This window comes from Glycine soja, chromosome 17 (genome assembly GCF_004193775.1).
Source record: "Glycine soja cultivar W05 chromosome 17, ASM419377v2, whole genome shotgun sequence".
Classification (NCBI taxonomy): domain Eukaryota; kingdom Viridiplantae; phylum Streptophyta; class Magnoliopsida; order Fabales; family Fabaceae; genus Glycine; species Glycine soja.
Genome location: NC_041018.1, coordinates 11,261,439 through 11,282,963, shown reverse-complemented (window position 1 = coordinate 11,282,963; position 21,525 = coordinate 11,261,439). Strand labels below are relative to the sequence as shown.

At 32.0% G+C, this 21,525-nt stretch overlaps 2 protein-coding genes across 4 annotated transcripts; one reads left to right on the top strand and one right to left on the bottom strand.

The window, feature by feature from the left end:
* The first annotated feature begins 7,067 nt into the window (after positions 1-7,067).
* LOC114392778 lies at positions 7,068-8,462 on the top strand. The gene has a single exon (XM_028354005.1). It carries the CDS (start codon positions 7,240-7,242, stop codon positions 8,113-8,115), a length of 876 nt encoding a protein of 291 aa, XP_028209806.1. The 5' UTR covers positions 7,068-7,239; the 3' UTR covers positions 8,116-8,462.
* Positions 8,463-12,896: 4,434 nt separating this feature from the next.
* LOC114392090 (adenine phosphoribosyltransferase 4-like) lies at positions 12,897-19,051 on the bottom strand. Of its 3 annotated transcripts, XM_028353127.1 has the most exons (6): positions 18,812-19,030; positions 18,333-18,443; positions 15,143-15,235; positions 14,900-15,049; positions 13,967-14,025; positions 12,897-13,321 (listed from the first exon to the last, which is right to left on the bottom strand). In XM_028353127.1, exons 1-6 carry the CDS (start codon positions 18,891-18,893, stop codon positions 13,256-13,258), a joined length of 561 nt encoding a protein of 186 aa, XP_028208928.1. In that variant the 5' UTR covers positions 18,894-19,030; the 3' UTR covers positions 12,897-13,255. The 3 variants fall into 3 exon arrangements, with proteins under 3 accessions (XP_028208928.1, XP_028208927.1, XP_028208929.1); XM_028353126.1 differs by having other exon boundaries at positions 14,900-15,235; positions 18,812-19,051; XM_028353128.1 differs by lacking the exon at positions 18,333-18,443 and having other exon boundaries at positions 18,812-19,035.
* Between the last annotated feature and the right edge of the window lie 2,474 nt (positions 19,052-21,525).

Genomic DNA, 21,525 nt, shown 5'->3' with positions numbered 1-21,525 from the left:
GTTTCAGTTATAGGGATTGTACTTTGATTTGTTTTCACTTTCCACACCCTTCCCTTCCACTTTGTCCTCTAACCTTTGTTTTCATTTGTGGATCCTAATATCTGTTATTATTATCATGATTGTGTGCTTGATGTTGTTAGCTATCTAAATATTTGACATTAACTCCACCTTTGTGCTCTTTCCCTCCTATAACACCTTTTTCGATATTTAGGTATATTTACCTGCATCTACCCTCCAACTATGCAAATATGTGCCCACATTTTTTGAACTCCTAAGAACCGGACTAACCCATATTGATGCCCCTACTTGTCTCTTTTGTTTGCTACAAACTCATCCCAAACTCTAGCCCATCTTTGAAATATTGTCCACCAAAGATCCATCCGTGGATACTTGTCTGGGAACTAAGAGAAGAAGAAAGTTGAGATGTTACCATTCCCATCACCACTATGCCTGTCATTTCCCCCGTCAATCCATTTCTCCCTCCCCCCTCTCTTTACCCCTCATCTTTTTTAAGGATATCATTGTAATCAAAGGTAGGATTGCATTGAGGCTTTGACACTTCACCAACCAAACTACCCTCAGATGATGGACTCCTGCCACTGGACAATTAGTACCATATGGCACTGGATAAAGTTTGTGTAACAAGGCACTTTCTTGTTGGGCCACTCATAGTTTTTTATGAACTATGAATGGAAGAAGTTCACATTCCAAGGTTCTAAATCACACATGTAACTTTCAAATTCTATACACACTACATTAAATTATGGTAGGATCATTGATCCCGATTCAGCCGATAAACATATTATCTTGATGTAAAAGGTGTGTTCAATGAACTAAATAGAGTCTTTATTAGGTAGTGGATTGACCAATAAACATATCTTCATATCAAGTAGGGGTAGAAACATGCTAGGCTTTGGTGGGTTTGAGCTTGACCTACGTTATAATTACTAAGTTTAAGTCTAACCTATTTATTTTTTAGGCTTGGTTTAACCTGTTTAAAAGTGTAACCTAATCTAAAAGACTATTTATATGACATGTTTTATAGAAGGCCCATAAATAGGTTAATAAGCCTATAGGTTTGGTTGTCTCTTTAGGCACATTAATCTATTATATAAGTAAACTAGACTATTAGGTTTAATATATATTTTTAAGAGAAGAATGGTTATATACTGATAGTATAAAAAGTTTTACATATTCATTCAATCACAATCAATCATGTATGATAAATTTGTTGACTTTTCAAATAATTATTAAAAAAAATTCAAACAATAATTTATGATTGAATAATAATGTAAAACTATTTTACATTATCAGTGCATAAACATTAAACTCATTTTTTAAAGCCTAACTTAATCTTTCTAAAAATAAGTCAAGTCAGACCTTTGGTGGGTTACGTTGTGGGCCCTTGAGAGGGATTGTTTGACCTATTTTCACTCCTAATATGTTTTGTTGGGGTAATTTGGAAAAAACGAGAATGGAGAGCATATTAGTATAAAAGGGAAGAGTATATAGCAATTGCCTTAACCAAGTGATTTATCCGGAAGGCTTTATTTCTTGCCCCTTTATGCGCAACAGTTTGGGCTGATATTTTTATCAATCAATTTCGGGTCATAATTGGTACGTGGGCTAAGCCTACAAGTATTTTGGATCCAAACAACATGCAATGTTCTACTGATCAGCGGGAAATGCAGCTTATTTTTTAACATGGCCTTGCTATTCCCACCTAGTTTATTTTTTCACCCCATACTTTTTCAAAAAAGAGTGAAAAATCACCCTTATCCCTATTTTAATTTCCTACACTCCCCTCTCTTTCTCGGCTAGTGTTTTTTTATTTTTAAAATAATTATTTTGTCTAAATGCATAAACTGATGATAATTTAGTCCATTAAAAAAGAAAAATTCTGATTTAATTTCTGAATATCTAAAAAATGCAGCCATTACATTATGCCATTCGTATATAATTTGAGTAAAATTTTGAAAAATAGTTATATCAAAATATTATTTCCTCTGTTTTTATGTTACAAGACCCAAATTTTAAACAGTATTTACTTATTTTTATAAGACTTGATTTATAATATTTGTTGTATTAATTAATTTTAGATTGTAAATATTCTTTATTAAAAAAATATATTAACAAATAATTAAAAGAGGAAAAAATATATAGGAACGAAGTGAGTAAATGAACAAACAGAGTGATACAGGTAGGCAGTGACCTCTAATTATGACTCTTGGGTTTCAGCAAGCTTATTGGGCTTTCACGCGATCGGTTCCATATGTTACCATTGTTGGTCAAACAGTGAGAAATATGAGGAGAGAAAAAGGGTTTGTCATCATTAACTCCTGCAGTTAAATGTTTTTGCAAAATCTTTTTTCCAATAAGACAACATGATTTTTAAGGAAGGTCATGATTCTCCGTTCCTTTCAACAAAAGCCATGCTAGATTTGGTTCCGGGCCCCTTTCACAAATTCATTACACTTGCTATTGCAACTCTCACTCTATACTTCCTCCGTTTTATATATTCAAGATCAAAAAAGAAAATTAAATCATTAAATATGTCTGAAAATAAAATAAATTTTCAATTATATTCTAATATAATTATATATTCAATTAATTTCACTAATAACTAAATAAATATTTAATCTAAATTATCATTTTACATTCTCTTTTCCATGTCATTATAAATATTCACCTATTACTTTATCATCTTCATCAATGAATATGAACTAATAACAACATTCAATCTTAATATTTCTCTTCCCTAATAATGAAGTGTTTTGAATAGTATAAATGAAAGAATTGAAAATTTATTATTAATAAATTAGTTGATGACTTATAAATAGAACTAAGTATTCCTTCAAGAAAGAGATCAATAAATATATAGGACGGGAGGAAATATTCTCTATTTTTTATTTATTTATCATGAAATGTCATTCAACACTTAAATATTGAATCGTAAAACGTGTGTGTATTATTCTAATTTAACCAATAATTTTAAGTTAAATCTTGTATATTGAATTGCCAATTTAATGTGTAAGTTAACTGGAGTACTATTTAGTATGTGTTTGTATTATATGTTTCTAGAATTAATTTTGGATCAACGAAATTTTATAAAATTAATTTTAAGTAAATATGAATGAAAAAACACAAAATCAAACTTATAATTTGGAGGTGATCACGGTAAATAAGACTCAAGTTTATGTTTTGGACGTGAAAACTTGGGGAATTGTGCATTACCACAAGAATAATCACGTTTAACCAAGACTCAAATTTAATACAGTAGACACTAATATGAAACCAAAACCACTGTAAGTCCATTTTTATCTGAATAGAGATATCCTTAACACTAACATACGCATGCAGTCTTTATGTGAAGAAATTATTTACACAAGTACCACAACATAATCCTTTAAGTGGTCCAAAATCTCGTACGTGTTGTGGTTGCCTCGTTGGTTCTCTTGTCCTATAATAATGAAACATCTCATTCTTACCATTTTCAAATAAGGAAAAAACACTGATCGTTGAAAAACCTTCAAAAGCAAAGGAAACAATATTTTGTCCCTCTCCTGTTATACCATCCAATGTCAAAACTGTGTTTTTCATTATCAGTAATTTTTGTGTTTGCTCTTACAAGCTTTGAGTAATGCACATCATTCATTCATTTCGAGAGAAAAAGAAAAATTATAAAAAAGAAGCAATATATATATATATATATATATATATATATATATATATATATGAGAAATTAAGAATTAAACTACGTCAAGTAACATACACACACAATTTTTGTGAGCTCTAATCTTAAGCAATGTGAGACATGCTACTATAAGAAAACACTTATTTGTGAAACACTTGCAACAAAAGTTAACAAACCAATTGAAAAACCTGAAGGTGTTTTTCTGATGTTGAATAATACTATTGACTAGGAACCACGTACGCCTAAACAACAAACAGGTACACATTGGGGTGGGTGGGGGACTCATCTCGATCGACTAGATCCTGCAGGCGTGAGAGCAAAGGCTGGCCTAAATTCCCACCTTCTCTTCCAACATGTATATCACTCACACCACGCCACTTGTGTGTTGATGCTATTCAATTTGAAAAATATTTGTCTACTTTGGCTACTGCCTAATTTACCTTTAATAGGCACAAATTCTAGCTAGGTTTGGACTATTTGGTACATGCTATAATGGAGCCCATATATAACAATATTCCATTATAGATAAGTTTTGATTATTTCAATGTGATTGTCTGCTTCTAATGGAATTATTAGACATCATTGTCTAATTGACATTACAGTATAATGATATGTTGTATTTATATGTACGAGAATGATTTATTTTAAAAAATAATTTGTTTTTAATTTTCTACACAAAATTCTGTTACTTCAACAATAATTATATAATATGAGCAACATTAGGATCTATTTAACCTTAGGTTAAGAGACATCATGATTTTTGGTCTAAGATAAAAAAAAAAAAACTAGAGGTCATTGTCCCTATAAGAGTTCCAAACTTTATGAACGGCGACAGCTAGTGCAGCTAGAGTAGCCGCTGAAGGTATTAAACAATAGGAGTCTCACCAAGGAGGCGTTCCATACACTGCAATAAAATAATTAAGCAAAAGGAAAGGAAAGTGGAAGAAAACTTGTCGTTTTTCTACTTTGAATTTCAGTGCTTTTTTCATTTGCATCATCCCTAGTCAGTGCCAGTTTCTATTCTTCTATTCCACACCCCATGCTGCTCCACTTCAAACTCTCATGATAGATTCTTTCTAAAAAAATTATCTACCTTATCATCCCTTGAAGTTCTCTCATCAGCTATTTGTTTTGTAAAGGAGGTAAAAACAAAACCGAAGTGGAAGAAAACCTGTCATTTCATTATTTTAAATTATGGCAAAAGTTAAATATATACCCTAATCTTGGGGTGTGCAAGTAGAAAGACGAGAGAAAGATAGAAAAGATGACAAGTGATGTAATATAAATTAAGAAAATAAAACAAAAGTTGAAAATGAGAAAACCTGAGTGTGTATAATAACTCTTGAATTTCAACGCTTTTTGTTTGCATTATCCTAGTCAATGTCAGTTTGCTCTGTGTTTCTGACTTTCTATTATTCTTCAATATGCTTTTACTTCAAATTTTTCATGACCGATTTTAAATTTTTATCTGCAAATTACCTGTTGCACTACTCCCAATTTATGTTTAGTGAGGCTTGATGGTGAGATATTGTTTGATAGAGTAGAAGGAAAATGAAAGAAATGAAAGTGTTAAAGAAATATTTGAATTAAAATATAATAAAATAATTTTTTAATTAAAATTAAATGTGAAAACATGAATCATTACTTTATTTTACTGTTTGTTTATTTTTATCTTTCTCGGTAAACAAAAGAAATTTACTAACAAAAACCTATTATTGATATAGGTAAATAGAAAAAAACAGTAAAAGTAAATTGTATTAACAAAAGTACCTGCGTGCCAAAACTGACAATTGAAGGTCAATTTTTCATTGTGACATACAGAATTGATTTGAAATGACAAGTATCATATTAATAAAGGAAAGGGCTTCTTTTGCATTTCTTCCTTTGTGTTGAAAAATAGCACATACTAGCACTGTTGAAGGGTCCCTGCTTCTACTGTTTCATTGAAACTTCAACCTGACGAGGCAATCCTGCAGCTGAGTAATGGTTGCTTTGATTTCAAGGAGCGACAATGCCACCAAGCATTCATAGTTAGATGGCAGGGCAAAAGCCTTTATTAGAAAATGACTTGACGTGATTAGCAGCAACTCACCAACTCAACTTGTCATGTTTTTTTAAAAGAAAAGTACAAGTAATGAAGTAAATATCCCTTCTTTATTTATTTTTTTTAAAAAAAGGGTTAACACCAACAAAAGCCATATGGTGGTGTAGTTTTTTACTTCCTCATCTCATCACAACAAATCACCTCAATCCGCGCCAAGACTAATGAAATTGAAACAACTACGTATCAAGATACGCTTACCAACAAAATTACTAAAATGCAATCATGTATATCGTTCCAACTCGTAATTAAAGCACTTGTTAGCTTCTAAGAGTCTATAATGATATCACATAAAAATCACTTTTGGGAGTGGGGGAGCCATAATCTTGGCTTGGAGAAGTAGAAATTACTCAATTTCATCCCACAAAAAGAGAAATATAATTTCAGCCAGGACGGCAAACTCTACTAGTACTTATTATTATTACTACAAACACAAATACGTAAAGGAGCAAGAAAATGAAGAATTTTACCCACGCCGGTCTGTATTTTTTGAGTTCCTCAGTTCTCACAATGTGACCAACAACAAACACATTGACCACAAGAGGTTTCACATGACCCAGTCTCAGTCTACTAAGCAACATTAATTTGTAACATCCAAATTTTCAACCAATAACCCCAACGCTCTTTTTCTTTTTAAATTTTTTCAAATTTTATGATTGTGACGGACTATTCATACTACTATTTGAAATTGAAACTAAATTGGAGTTTCTTCCATCTATCTAAAAGTCCTAACGCCAGAATAGATAGGGATGCGGTTGGTAAGAAGCTACATTGAATAGTATTTTTAAAACGCTAATGAAAGCCATTTATGAGCGTTAAAACTGACACGATAATTAAATCCTTTAATTACTACTTGGGAATTTGAAAGGAATTCAAACCGAGTTAAAACAATCCAATAACCCATAGGATTGACATATGAGATAAGGTTGGTTTGCATTTACATAAGAGAAAATACCATCTATTTAGTAGAAAAATTATATTTCATTTTCATAATTTTTTTAAAAATCAGTAATAAATAACCACACACCTCAAACCATATTAATCTCCCACCCAATAAATGAAATAGAAGACATAGATATCTGACCGAGGGAAAAAACAAACAACCCCCAATCGTGCGGACCAAATTGAATTTGTCTTGCTTCATGAGTTTTTGTTTTCCTAATAAATAAAATTGTTTGTCATCAGAACAGTGAAAGGACGAGACAGAATCCACGTGGGCAATTCGGCAATCTTCAGAAGGGCAGAACAAAAACAAAACCATGATTTCTTAACGCATAGGAAGTTAGAATAAAATAAAAAAGAATCCCATTTATTATCGCACCATTACAATGTCTCTTGACTCTCTTCTACCATTGTCTCTCTTTCTCTTCTCGTTCTCCCACAACATCAAAACCCAAACCCTATTTTGAACAAACCCAAACTCAAACATTGCATTTTACATGCAATGGCGAGTGCATGGGTGAAGTCATGGCAGTGCAAGTCAAGAGCTTTCGAAGACGTTTACCATCCACACCCCAAAATCCTGAGTGCAGGTTGCAGAAAGAGCGTGGAGAGCATCAAAGAACTGGTGGATATACCCAAGCCCAAGCCGAGGCCCAGAAAGCCCAAGCCCAAGCCCAAGCCACCTTTGGAGAAACATCCAAGCTCGAAATACCCATCATCAACAACCAAACCTGAATTCGAAGCACGAACCACCATGACACGTTCTCGAAGCAGCACTACGACAACGACAACCTCGTCGCGTGGCATCATTGAACTACCCGAAGGCCACCCTTCGCGCAACGTTGTCGAAATCATCTTCCACACAAGCTGGGGCCCCAAGCCCTTCCCGGGTCGGGTCGAACTGATTTTCAAGGTGCAGAACGCGCCGCGCACCGTGGCGCGGTTCGAGGAGTTTCGCGAGGCGGTGAAGGCACGCGCCGCGGCGGGGCTCGCCGAGGGCAACGACGGCGAGGAGAACGCGCGGTGCATCGCCGACGGGAACGAGGTCATGCGGTTTCATTGCTTGGGTTTTGCCGAGGACGGTGTACCCTACGACGGTGGTGGCTGTGCATGGTCATTTCCGGAGAAGAAGGGGGCGGCGATTTGTACTTTCTCCGGAAGCGGCGGCGCGCATGAGACAGCCGGCGGAGGAAAGGGGAGAAGGGCCATGCTGGTTTGTCGGGTCGTGGCGGGTCGGGTCTCGAAGCAACTCGGGTTTCTTGACTCGTTGTTGGACAAGCGAGTCGGGTTCGACTCGGTGAGTGGGGATAACGGCGCGTTGTTAGTGTTTGACTCGCGTGCGGTATTGCCCTGCTTTCTTATTATTTACAGGTTGTAAAAAAATGAAAAGAAAATTTATTTACCTAATTTGTTTTTTTTTTTTAAAAAAAAATGGAGATGTATGTATGTTTATGTATCTACAGTATTTTGAGTGTTGAGACTGAGAGCATAGAGTTGTAGGATCACAGTTCACAGCGGCCATTTATCGACGCAATTTTTTTCTGTTTTGGTCAAAATTATAATATACTTAAAACTTGTTTTCTGTAATTACGAGGAAATTGGGTTGATAAATGCTCGCTCGGAATTTGAATGTTTCATTTGTTTGTATGGTTGCCTCCATCTTTTATGAGAGGATAATGATATTATTGAGTGTGAATCCAAATGATTTATGCGTTGTGTTTTAAAGTTGTTATTATAATTTGTACCTTACCAAATACAATCTTTAATCTTTATATATTAATGTGCCTGACTGACTGACTGAGGACATTCAGTGAACAATGTATTGGCAATCTGAATATTTATCATGCATGGTCATTTTTCAGTAAATACTCATCATTTATATTTCTAAGTTGATTTATTTCAGTAAAGTCTAAAGTCTTATTTAAAGTTTTCTTTTTTTTAATATTTTAGGAAACTAATTTACTTGGATGATTTTTAATAATTTTAGAACTATTTCAAATAATTTTGTATTAAATTAATTTATTATGTTCTTTGCTTTGTAATTGAGATGTATAATTTTTTTTTTATGTTACAAAAAGAGTGTACCAAATAGTGATAAATATCAAATAATAAAGAATTTACGTTTATGTTGCAAAACAAACATGTCAATATGATTAAGGAGTAATGTTCAATAATAGGTAAAAGTAGTATTGTTTTTCATCTAAAATGTTTTAAATAGAGATAAAAATAATAATAAAAAAATTATTTTTAGATCAACAATATAATAGTTTTTTAAAGTTAGTTGTTAAATTTTACATTCTATTAATAAATTAAAAATAAAAAATAAAAAATAATCAAATTAATGTGCTTTGGTTTGATTTTGATTTAATGTTACTTTTAAACGGAATCAAATGAAATTACATGTGTTTGGTTTAAACAACTTTTCTTCTAAATTGAAATAAATCGCATTACAAACACCTCTAAGCTTCACACCATGCCTAATAGTACAAAACTTGAATCATTGCATTCTTTCCCTATTCTCATCCAGAAGTGTATCTTAATTAGGTTGCTTGTGAGAGGAAAACTATTTTTTCTATGTGGGAGAAATTATTAGATAATTCCAAACTATTATTTATTTATAGTCTCAATTCATCTCTATATGATATGTAAAAAGTTATTAATTGTTTTCTCTTAAGTTTTTAAAAACTTAAATACGTGTCACATAAAAATTAGTAGAATAATGGTCAAATGGTGTTGTGATGCCCTAGGAGTATCTAATATTTTTCTTTTCCCGTGGCTAAGTTACAAGCAGATTGGATAGTTTACCATCCATCATTTAGGGATTTCCATTCTATACGGATATATAGTTAGACGTCAACCGAGGGGGTTGAAGAGCCAATTTTCTATTGCAAAAGCCATTAAACAACAAATATGTGAGAATTGAGATTAATAATATTCAGGTTTCTTTCGGAGTAACAAAATCAAACACCTTCACAAGATCATCACATGAGAGAAGTAAAGCTCTGCTGAAAGCATAAAATGTTAGACATCTAACTCTTTGGAATTTGTTCGACTTGTTTGTTAGATACTTAATTTTTATCAATTGGATTGGTGTTAGTTTATTGTTTTTTTTTTTTTTTGAGAAGTGTGTTAGTTTATTGTTAATTGGTGTTAATTTCCTGTTAATACATTTACATAGTTATTTTCCGGTTATCTTGTATAACAGAAGCAACTAACATTGCTTCTTGTCATGTATAGAAGGATTCACCCACCTTCAATGAAATCTAAGTTCATTCTTCACCAAAATATTTCTTTTAATATGGGATCAGAATTTATCCTAAATTCATTATTGAACCACCTATCATATCATCTATACATTAAGTTCAATAGTGTTTGGTGTGAGGGGGTGTAATAAAAAGAAAACTCAAATTTCATATTGAGCAGAGGTAGTGCCTAAATAATATATGTAAGTTGGGGACAACCCTTACATTTAGCTTTTAGAGTTAAATTAGACCTAAACTTGATCTCTAATAGTGTAAATCCACCAACACCCTATGCAAAATCCAGTGGCTTTTGTACTTACTCAGTACTTAATGATGTTTAACAGCCTATCTCAGAATCAGTAACCTTATACTGTGATAACCAATCTAGCCTATCTCAGAACCAATAAACCTTATACTGTGATAACCAATCTGTTTTACAGATAGCTTAAAATCCGACTTTCTCTTTCACCTTCTGTTGTTGTCCACACCAAAGCCTTGCATTCATCTCTCCATTCTAATGTTTCTAAGCTGAAGATGCTAGATATACATGGGTGTTAGATGACTAGTTTTTATTCAACTAGTGTTATTTTACTGTTAATTCAGTTACACAGTTATTTTTTGGTTTTATGTTATAACATAAACAACTAACATTACTTGTCATGTATAAAAGGGTTCATCCACCTTCAGTGAAATCTAAGTTTATTCTTTACCCAAATATTTCTTGTAACATTGTTCTCCATATGTTACCTTTTTTATGATTTCCCATCATCATGTCAAACCCACATTTGTACTTTACATGAAGTCATGAACCACACTAACACATTATTAATTATTAATCTTCAGACATAATTTTCACCCTATTTTCATCATAAAAGCTGTGCTAACAACTCTACTATGTATAGCCCAAGTTCTCTAAATGCACCTAAATTTTTTGGTTTTCGTACTTGATCTTTTCTCCTTAACTATGATCACCCTCCTCAAACACTAGATCTTGATTGCTTAGCTCCCCTGCACAAACGTGACAGTGTAAGGAAGTTGTCTATATCGTGTAATTTAGCAAAACTATGACCGATTGGGTGAGGTATGACAAGCCTTGTCCAAAATGCGTCTGAATGTTCACTTGTTGACCCTTATGATAAAAGGTTACCCCTAGCTATTTCCCCAACTTTTTCGTTCTTTGAAGGCCCAAAGCGTCACTTATCTCACTTCTGATCGAAAGATAAGACATTTCTAGAGAAGAACTCCAATCTTTTTTCCCCCTATCTAGAGCAGTGCAATTAAGAATATCTATTATACTGTATTTAAATTTTGTCCAAAATAAAAGTTACCTTTTGGGTTTAGCCAAAAAATAGCAGCCAAGTATTTATTAAAAATTAAAGTTAGGATTTAAAATTTGATTAGGAGAAAAGATCCCTCTCTGATTGAAGTGTAGCGCAAGTCACGCAATAAGTTCCAAACCAAGTCTTAACCTTTACTTGTCTGATAATGAACTATGTGACATTGAAAATGAAAAATTAACTAACTACAAAATGAGCGTTTGCCTTTGACGGGAATGCACCTCTGCCAGCACTGCCACATGCTAATTTGCTGCGTTACTTTCCTTGTGTTTGTTCTCTTTAATTTCTATTTTTTTTTTTTGGATTATACATTATACTAGAGTTAATTTCTGTTGTCAACCCTTTTAGAGTAAGGAAAAGCTACACAAAAAATTAAGAAGAGGAAGTGAAATAAAAACGAAAATTGCATTAATTCTTCTTTGATCTTGAAGAGCAATACAATGGATATATATAACTGCACGATGCAAGTCTGCTACTGATGCAATGTGCACTAGCGCACCGAAAACAGAATCCTAACAACTCAATTTTAGAACCCAGCTGACTCATATTATCTATATTATCTTTTTTTTTTTGCTGAATTATTATCTATATTACCTATTATTTAATAAAATTCCTTTTAAAAATATTTGATAAAAGCCCTCTTATTACTTCCTTTGGGCCTAGCATTAAATCTTGGGCCGTAACAATTTCCTCTTTTTTGGGAATTGCTTCTTGCACTTCCCGTATTGTTTATGGAATGACCATTTCAAAAGGAAGTGCAGAAAGAAACATCCTTTCTTCTTCGTTTTGAGACCTTACTCTCATTCTCGGTAGATGTGAAGCCTTCTGTATAGGCTGGATTTTACCAAGCAATAATCTTTTTTATACATTTTTATAACAAATTATACACAATAAAATATTAAAAAAGAAGAGAGAGAAGTATATAATAAATAAATGATGTAAACAAAAGACATAAAAAAATAATGTATAAATAACATTATGCTTTACTATAAATGCTATTCATGTTCAAATAACCTACAAGGCTACAACATAGTATTTTATAACAAAAAGAGTGTTATGTAGCTAAATTGATGTAATAAAAATAATAAAATAAATAAATAAATATAATAAATGTGAGTATGTATAGCACTTTTTTTTAAAAATTCTCATTATTCTAACTGTTATATATTTAATTTCCGTTTGATTCTTCTATTATCATTATTTTATAAATTTGGTTCTCGGCTGAATTGTTTTCTCACAATTTTAATTGTGCATTTTTAGTTTATCCATTAATTTAACATTCAATATTTAATAAATAAAAATATTGGTATACCACTTTATTTATTATATTGCCACTCCAGTCCATTCATACTAACGTGATATTCTACTATATTATTACGTTAGCATTTTTATTAAATTTAAAAATTTAAGTTGATGAGTAGATCAAAATTGCACACATTAAAATAGTAGAATATCAAATTTATATAAAAAATAGAGAGATCAAAATTATAAATACAATAATAAATGAACTAAAACACAATTAATTATTACTTTTATAAAGTTTAGAACTAGCAAATGAAGGACACCAAAACACTACTCCAAATCCAACAATACAAATTCCATATTTTCATTTTCATTTTTGGTCATGGAAATCTACTGTAGTCAAAGTAATGGTTTTATTTGAAATAGAAGGGGTGGGTAAGCAAAGAGAGGATACACCAAAAGGGTCATACAGAGTCATTAATTTTATGTGATTGTTCCTAGTTACAATCATTTGCCCCAAAAAAGCATTCTTTCCATACATCAAAATCTTTGGGCAAAGGCATTCATTGAGTCTCAACAGGGGAAGCCTTTCTAATTCAATAGTCGTTAATAAAGGAGGAAGCAGAAAAAAAATGGGATTTCCATATAGGAAAGTATCCACTTGGTGGTGACGCATTCCCCCCATCTACATCTTCATCTACTGACAGCACTCAAAACATTCCACTAACACATACAAGGCCTTCCCGTTCAACCGTTCACGGCCCTGTCACATTATTATTCACAAAAATCACTATCACCACTTCCTAGCTTTAAATAAAGCAATTAGCCCATATATATAGTACATACAAAACTAGTTGATAAAATAATTATTTCAAGGCCCCTCATTAAATGCAAGAAAATCAGAACAAGAAGTTGCTCCCGTGATAAAACAATTTGAGAAAATGCCCTCTTAGAACAAAGAAAAGTCAGATTAAAAAAAATAAAAAATAAAACACATCAATGTTCTGCTGTTTAGACAATAAAGTATTTCTTTCCCACTTAAAATCTAGAACACCTATATTATCCATAGAAATAAAAAAAAATATCAGAATTTTACAAACAACTCATACACCATACTAAGCTAGACACCTTTAGTGATATAAAAATAGCATAATTATTAACAGGTCCTATAACAAAAAAAAAGGCCCAGACAAGAAATGCAAGGGAAAAAAAATTGAACCTTCCTCTGCCAATGGCCATGCACATCCATTAAGAACTTTTATAAAGGACAAAACAAATATTCAAAGCTGCTACACTGTTTATTTCATTCCAAAATTGAAAGTAGGCTTGGAGCTAATAGGAATAGTTCTAAATGAAAAATTGAAAAATAAAATAAAATAATATTGAAAGAAATCCGGAATAAACATACTTTTAATTCTGGCAATTCAATTACACATCCGCACTCCACTACCTCTGCTCCCACTCGCTCTGAAAGGCAACAAAAAATTATCAACGTAATCAAATCCCAATATGACATTAGCAGAGAAAAACAACAAGATATCAAAACAAAAAATATTAGTTGACTTGCAAAAAACTAAAATGGCATATAAAGTGGAAAATGCGTTTATTAGCTTAATTAAAAGAGACACTTTATTATGGGGGAAGGAGGACCCCTTAAGCATGTTAATTCATAAATCATATTCAATAAATAAAACATTGCTATTGATTACTACTAATTTACGAAAATTATATTTGTTTATGGTTGGGTAGAATTGGCAAAATGCAGTTTACCTTAACAATCCCAAAGAAGGAAATGAGAAACCACATTTGATCTTATTCACTAATATCTGGACTAAAGCATGAGTCTTATTCTTATGCACATTTAAATGTATAATTTGTAGAAGTTATCTAATATTAATTTTTCCAAAAACTTATTAACTTTGCAAAGTTAATTTTAGCATATAAAATATATATTTTTTATTTTCTCCTCGTATAAATTTCTCTGTTTATAGAAAAGTTTATTCAAACGGACTCAAAATGCATGTCAAAGGACCTCGGAAATTGGCCTGATAATCCTAATATGTAAGCACTTAGGCCAATGTGTTTAGTATTTTTCACGTCAAAATCTGGAATTAGAGAGGAAAAGATCTCTGGCTAAGCTACCCTTGAATAGAACTATTCAGTAACCCTAACAGAGAACCAGAACAATGGCATATTGTAATATAGTAACTTATTAGAAATGGATTGAGCCTAAATTAACCTATAAAATATAAACTAGCTCAAGGGGAGTACTTTGCATATCCCTAGCTGATCTTAACATAAACCATTCTGAATTTATATTAGAATTTGTACAAGTACTTGCCTAGTAAGTCCATGGCTGCACAGAGAGTTCCACCAGTGGCAATCAAATCATCAACCACTAAAGCACGCTCACCAGGTTCAACGGCTCCAACATGAATCTCAAGACAGTCTCTTCCATATTCCAGAATATACTCTTGAGAAATAACTTTGCCTGCCACGTACCAAAACAATCTTTTGTTAACAGAAAATGAGAGAAAGTAGACAACATAGTTACTAGAGGAAAAATTAAGAATAAAAAACACACCAGGCAATTTTTTTGGTTTCCTCAATGGTACAAACTTTGCTCCTATTGCCAGAGCAATGGGAGAACCAAAAATGAAACCCCGAGCTTCAATTCCTACAAAACAAAAAGAAGGAATGCATTTTTTCAGAATACAAGAATGTGGACAAATATTAATATTATGTGTTATTGCAGGTGACTCTAGTTCAACACCATCATTCCATCAAGAAACTGTCAATTACTATCAGATTCGGAGCTACTACCAATCTTTTCAATCAACAAAACATATGAGATATGACCAATAGTATTCGATGATTATTCTTTTCTTGTCTTTTCTTTTCTTTTTTGTTTCAATAAATGCATTATAGAAAGTTATGTTGACCATTGGCCGTCCCATGTCATTGTAGAATGACACAACATGTAACAAGTTTTGGTAAAAGGAAAGTTCAAATATCAGTGGCATGATGCCATCAGATTGCAAGCAAGTCTTCCAATTTGTCATCAACAGGAAAATAAGGCACTCACCAAAAATAGTCAATGCAAAACCTACATTGCCATTAAGATGCATTAAGTAGATGTGGAAATGAGAAGAATGGAGGATCCGGTAAAGGAAAGAAAACTAGCAATGATCGACCATGACACCAAACTATGTTGGCATTGAATACTGTCGGTGTCAAGTAGTGTGACTCATTAACAACTCAAAAAGTAACACTAATGCATAGCAAACCTCAAGTTGCCAAAAAAAAGAAAGACGAATCAATTATTCAATGGCGAGAGAAACATTAGGTTCCTATTACAACTAATGGATTGTGTTTTTTGTTTTTTTTCTTAAAGTTTCAGTGGAGATAATCAATTTCAAATCGGATAAGATCATTATGGACGAAAAAAAAAATTCTTTTTTCAAGTATTTAAAGCAATTGCAAATAGGATAGGACTCAAATCCAAGATCATTGGTTAAGTTCCAACAACCTCAAGCTAGTTGATCCATGTGTTTAATGGTTAATGGATTGTGTTTTATTAACAAGCAATTCCAACGAACGAGCCACAGAATCAGTGTGTGGCTAAAATGTCAATTGGTAATATATACTACAAATTATTCTACATAAAAGAGGAATCCTGCATAGACTAATTGAACAAAAGCTTCCTTATGGTCTCACAAAAGCAATATGACGGCAAAAACTAACATAAACAAAGAGACCAAAATAGACACACATAAAATCAAAAACAAAAAAAAAAAAAAATTCCTACCAATTCGGTGATCTGCTTCGTTTTCTAATCTGGAATATAAATCAGTGATGGGAACCAAGGCCCTACCAACAATATAGGTGAAAGCTCATCTTTAAAACTGCAAGCAGGCAGCTGTGTTGCATAGACATGGATACGAGTACGAAGCATGACAATCTTAAAAAATTGGTAAAATTGTAAATTTGGTCCCTCATTTTATTTTCAATTTCAGATTTTGTTCCTCCGATAAAATTATTTACGAATTTTGTTCTCGTATTTAATCAAATCACGCAATGTTGTCCATGTGGACTGTTACAAAATAATGTTGACGGTCACGTGTCATGTTGTGACATCCAACTAATCAGAACATAACACGTGACAATCATCATCTAATAAAAACGTGACACATTCATTTGTAACAAGTCCAATTGTGGGTTGAAGGACCAACATTGCGTGATTTGATGAAATACAAAGATAAAATTCGTTAATAATTTGAGCGGAGGACAAAATTCGAAATTGAAAACAAAATGAAAGATCAAAAATACAATTTTACCTAAAAAATTAAAGGTACCAACTACGAATATACTAATATAATTTTTAAAACATCAATTTTGTAACATAACATATATAAAATAAAATACCCGTAGGTTTTTGTAAAATAATAAACTCATATCTCACAAGTAAAGATAAATGAATTTGATTGAATAGGAAAATAAAAACAAAAATATAAAATTGAAAGAAAAAGGGAAAGCTTCCTAATATTAACGAAATAACTGTCTTCAGTTTTTTTTAGAGAAAAATGATACACGAGACGACCTAATCGTACACCCAAGCCAATCTTAAGCTCTGCATGTATCTTTTTTTTTTTTTTTACACAACATGATTGACGAAGGTCTTGGTACCTATGAGTTCCAGTCCTATAGAAAAAGAAAATAAAAAATACACAACATGTACCTTATACCTGGTTAAAGCGCAATTCGAGTACAGTTCACAAAATGAAGTACTCATGTTTTCCGGGGCACGAAGAGCATCAACATCAAAAGTATTTTATTTTATTTTTTCCTAAACATTTAAAGTATTTCACTAATCACTACACATGAAATCTGCAAATAAAATACCAATTTCGAGCACATCATCCCCCCATGTTGGACCCAAAATAAATAATAAAAAAAGTAAAAGCCGAAACAAAATTTTATATGTAGACAATTTTGTTTTCTTTTAAAAAAAGGTAAACTGCTATAGAACTGGTACTGATAGTTCGTCATTTTCAGGTGCTAGTGATATCCGAATTTGATCAAGATTTGATCAAGATTTAAGAATTTGGCACCCAAGTTGATCCAAAACCAAAAGAATTTGGAACAAAAGAAAAAGACAAGGGAAAGAACGAATGAAGAATTAGAGCTCCAAGTCACCCAACAGTGACATGGAAAACCCACCCACAAATACATTGGAGCCGAACAAAAATGACCCAATCAAAACTCGCATCATGTGGGCCCACTTTCCTCAAGTTGGAAAAATTTCACCAATGGTCATCCATGCAAATTGGATCCAAGCACATGTTCACGAGGAAAGAAGGTAACCCAATAAAACTTGAGAAAATAAAAATAGAAAAAAGAAAGGTTCATTTATTCATTGAGATTTCAGAAAGCAATCAATGACACTCCCACTAACCAAAACTCATAGTCAAACTAAAAATCACTCCCAAAACCCTCAGTGACTTCCATTCTACAATGTCTCTTATATATGCATTCAAAAAAGACAGCCAGAAACTAGTGCTACATAGGGCATCTGCATATACTGGCCATCTTTCTCATAAGTGTGGACCCCGCCACTTAGAAACTAACCTCGGTGATAAGACAATTCATAACTCCAGTCCTGGGGGGCCTATTATTTTCAGTTTTTTTTTTTAAAAAAAAAAGCTTCACATCATGTGTTCATATATATATTTAGGTTTCACCACTCAAAGTAACAACGTTTTTCTCCCTTTTACCTGCAACAACAGAAATGTTTTTGCCTTTGTATCGCTCAACGAACAAATCTATCGTGTCTTTAAAGGCTTTGGGGTCGAGCAACAGAGTAGTAATGTCTTGGAACATAATACCTTCAATTGCAACAAAACAATTACCATATCAAACAAACTCAAAAAAAAAAAAGAGAAAAAGAAAAAAAATCACACAACCAAGAAATCTAACCGATATGCCCTTTTTCCTAGAAGATATGAAAGTTAAGAAATTTACAAAAAAAAAAAAAAAGAATTCAAAGCCCCATGTGCTCAACAGAGCTTCTTACTCCAACAACAAAGAAAAAAAAAGAAGAAAAAAAGAAACCATAGAATTGCCACACACACACACACAAAAAAAAAAACATTACTTTTCTGGTGTTATAAGTTCCAACCAGTATATGTTCAGACCAAAAAAGAGGACAAAGTGGATGAGAAAAATAAGAAGGGAAGAAAGCACAGTAACAAACCAGGTTTGGGGAAATTAGGGACAACACGAATCTTAGTTTTGATGTCATGAAGACGGGGATCCTCGTCTCTGTAAGTCGACATTGTATGTATGATCGGTGAAAGAAAAGAGTGGTTGGTTCCTTTCTTCTTTCTACAAAACTAGAATTGAGTTGAGTATGAAGGCAAAGTGGTAGTAGAAACAAATAAAAACAAGGGACGTTTATCCAAAGGGGTATTTATAGAGTGTGTGAGAGAAAACTAGCCAAGGGAGGGGTTCAAACGTCAAAGAGATGAAATTCTTTAATGAGTGTTTTTTTTACGCCCACAAATTTCAAATACCTATATATAATCTTATTTTCTTTTAATCAATTTATTTTTATCAAATCATATTGTACATATATTTTTATCTCTTCCCCCTTTTTCTCCTTAAAGGTATCACTTAACATTGTCAAAATATTTTTTTTTCTTCTTTTATAGGAAGTTTTAGGAAAGAGTAGGAAAATCATTATCATTCCCCTACTTTTCTACCTCTCATAGTCTCATTTCATATGTAACACTTTATTTATTTATTTATTGATAATATCTACTATAGTCTTTCAATTATTTTCCTCTTACATCATTTTCTCATTTATTATTTTATCTCTCTATTTATTTTCTATTTCAATTCTATGTTCCTTTCACTCAATTTCACTTCAAAAACAATATAAAAATAAAATCAAAATAGAGAAAGTAGAAAATTTTGTAATGTTGAAAACTAAGAACAAAAATATTAATATTTTTAGATGAAAATATTAAAAATTATATCTAACTTATTTTATAATTTTAAAATTTATAAAAGAATTATAGGAAAAACGTATCCAAATGTATAATTTGATTGAATTAATTGTTAAAAATTTCTTATTTTACAAACAAGAAAATGTTATAATAAATTATTTACAAATATTTTTATTTAAACATTTGTTTTTATATATTGTCTATGTGAGTCATTTAAGTAATATTGAAATTTAAATAATTGACATAAGAAATGAAAATAAAATATATAGAAACTTAAATATTCTTAAATTTAATTTTTGTAAAAAAATTTAATTATTATTTTATTAAAATTAAATATTTTCTCAAAATTGAGTTATTAATGATAACCATTTTGGATTGACTTCTTATTTAGTTATCATAAAAATATTGAGAATGTTTGTTGTACAAATAGTTTGTAACCAAATGCTAACCTGATTAAGGAATTTAAAGTAAAAAATTTATATTAGGATACACAAAGTTTGTAGGCAAAATGACGTTGCAGCGTGAAAATGTGGTGATAAGACATGGGGCATTGCATCCTAACATCTCAGAGTGACAGGTCAATCCTATTACACAGTGATAGATACTTCATCGATAAATTATGATCACCTAACACCTTAAGGAAAGGGGAAACCACCCTTGGCCTCAAGGAACGCCCATTATAAATAGAGGGAAGAGTATGACTCTTTCCCTCAAGTCACATTAAGGCAACAACATGGGAGAGATTCCTCTCACTCACTAACTCATGAGTTTTTGATGATTGTGTGAACAAAGCCAAATTAAGAATGGTTTTTGTAATTGGAGGACCAGCTGAGGGGCAGATCTTATGCTTCAATTCTGCCAATTTTTATTGATAAAATTTCATTTTGTCTTTAAAAAATAAGTTTAATATAAATTTTCTTTTATGTTTTTTAAATGCATTATTTTTTTTTAATTTTTCGTTAGAAATATTAGTTTTCTATTAACTTTTAAATTTTAAAATAATTAATTTAATATTATGACGAATAAAAATCATCCATCTATGTAATAAAATTCACAAATAACAATCTCACTAAAAAATAATTAAAACATTGTGGCTATAATAATTTTAATTTATAAAATATCCAACTCATTCTAAAAAATCCCTAATATTGAAATCCAATTTCAAAAACCAATTACAAGTTCAAATTACAATCACACAATACACAAATTATGTGCAATGTGTGATTATCAAACCATGAACACAACATGTACATCACATTTCACAACATGTACATGTCAACACCATTCATGGTCATTCTTTTCTCACTCAATGCAACCTAGCAACAAATTTTTTTTCCCATGAAACCCTCTTCCAATTCAACTTTCACCACCATCACCTACACCCACCACAATGATCACACCAATTCCCTATTCGGGCCCTCTACTACAAAATTGTCGTTGTCAACTCCAAAGTCGATTGGCTACAGTGGTTGATCCAACAACAAGACACAGTGCGAACCAACCGCCTCGAAAAGTTATGCATGACATCAAGCTTTAGATCTACAACGTTGGATCTTCCTTCAATGCGTTGAATCTTCATGCTCTAACAGTAAACAAAATGATGACGACAAATCTATAGGCACAGTGTGATGTCTTTTTCTTTTTTTTTCTCAAATCTTCTCTTTGCTGAGGGCTGGGAAGGGGAGAGGGACTTGTAGGGGTGAGAATAGGCCAGGTCGGCGGACTTACGACCTAGCCTACATAAAACCTGACCTGAACTGACCTATTTAATTAAAAGGTTAGACTCAAACTTTTTTAAAAGCCTATTAAATTAAATAAATAAGCTTAGGCTTATTAAAAAGTCTTGTAAGCTTGATATGCCGGCAAATATATATATATATATATATATATATATATTTATATATACTTATATTATTTTTTGGGTACAATTAATACTTTTTTTTTAAACTAGCAGACTTTG

Excerpts from the sequence above, each read along its gene's own strand:
- LOC114392778 (XM_028354005.1), top strand. The coding sequence starts at position 7,240 with ATGGCGAGTGCATGGGTGAAGTCATGGCAGTGCAAGTCAAGAGCTTTC.
- LOC114392090 (XM_028353126.1), bottom strand. The coding sequence starts at position 18,893 with ATGTCGACTTACAGAGACGAGGATCCCCGTCTTCATGACATCAAAACT. Across the intron at positions 15,236-18,332 it reads AAACATTTCTGTTGTTGCAG|GAATTGAAGCTCGGGGTTTC; the intron begins GTAAAAGGGAGA and ends TTTGTTTTGTAG. Across the intron at positions 13,322-13,966 it reads TTGAATTGCCAGAATTAAAA|GGCCGTGAACGGTTGAACGG; the intron begins GTATGTTTATTC and ends ATAATGTGACAG.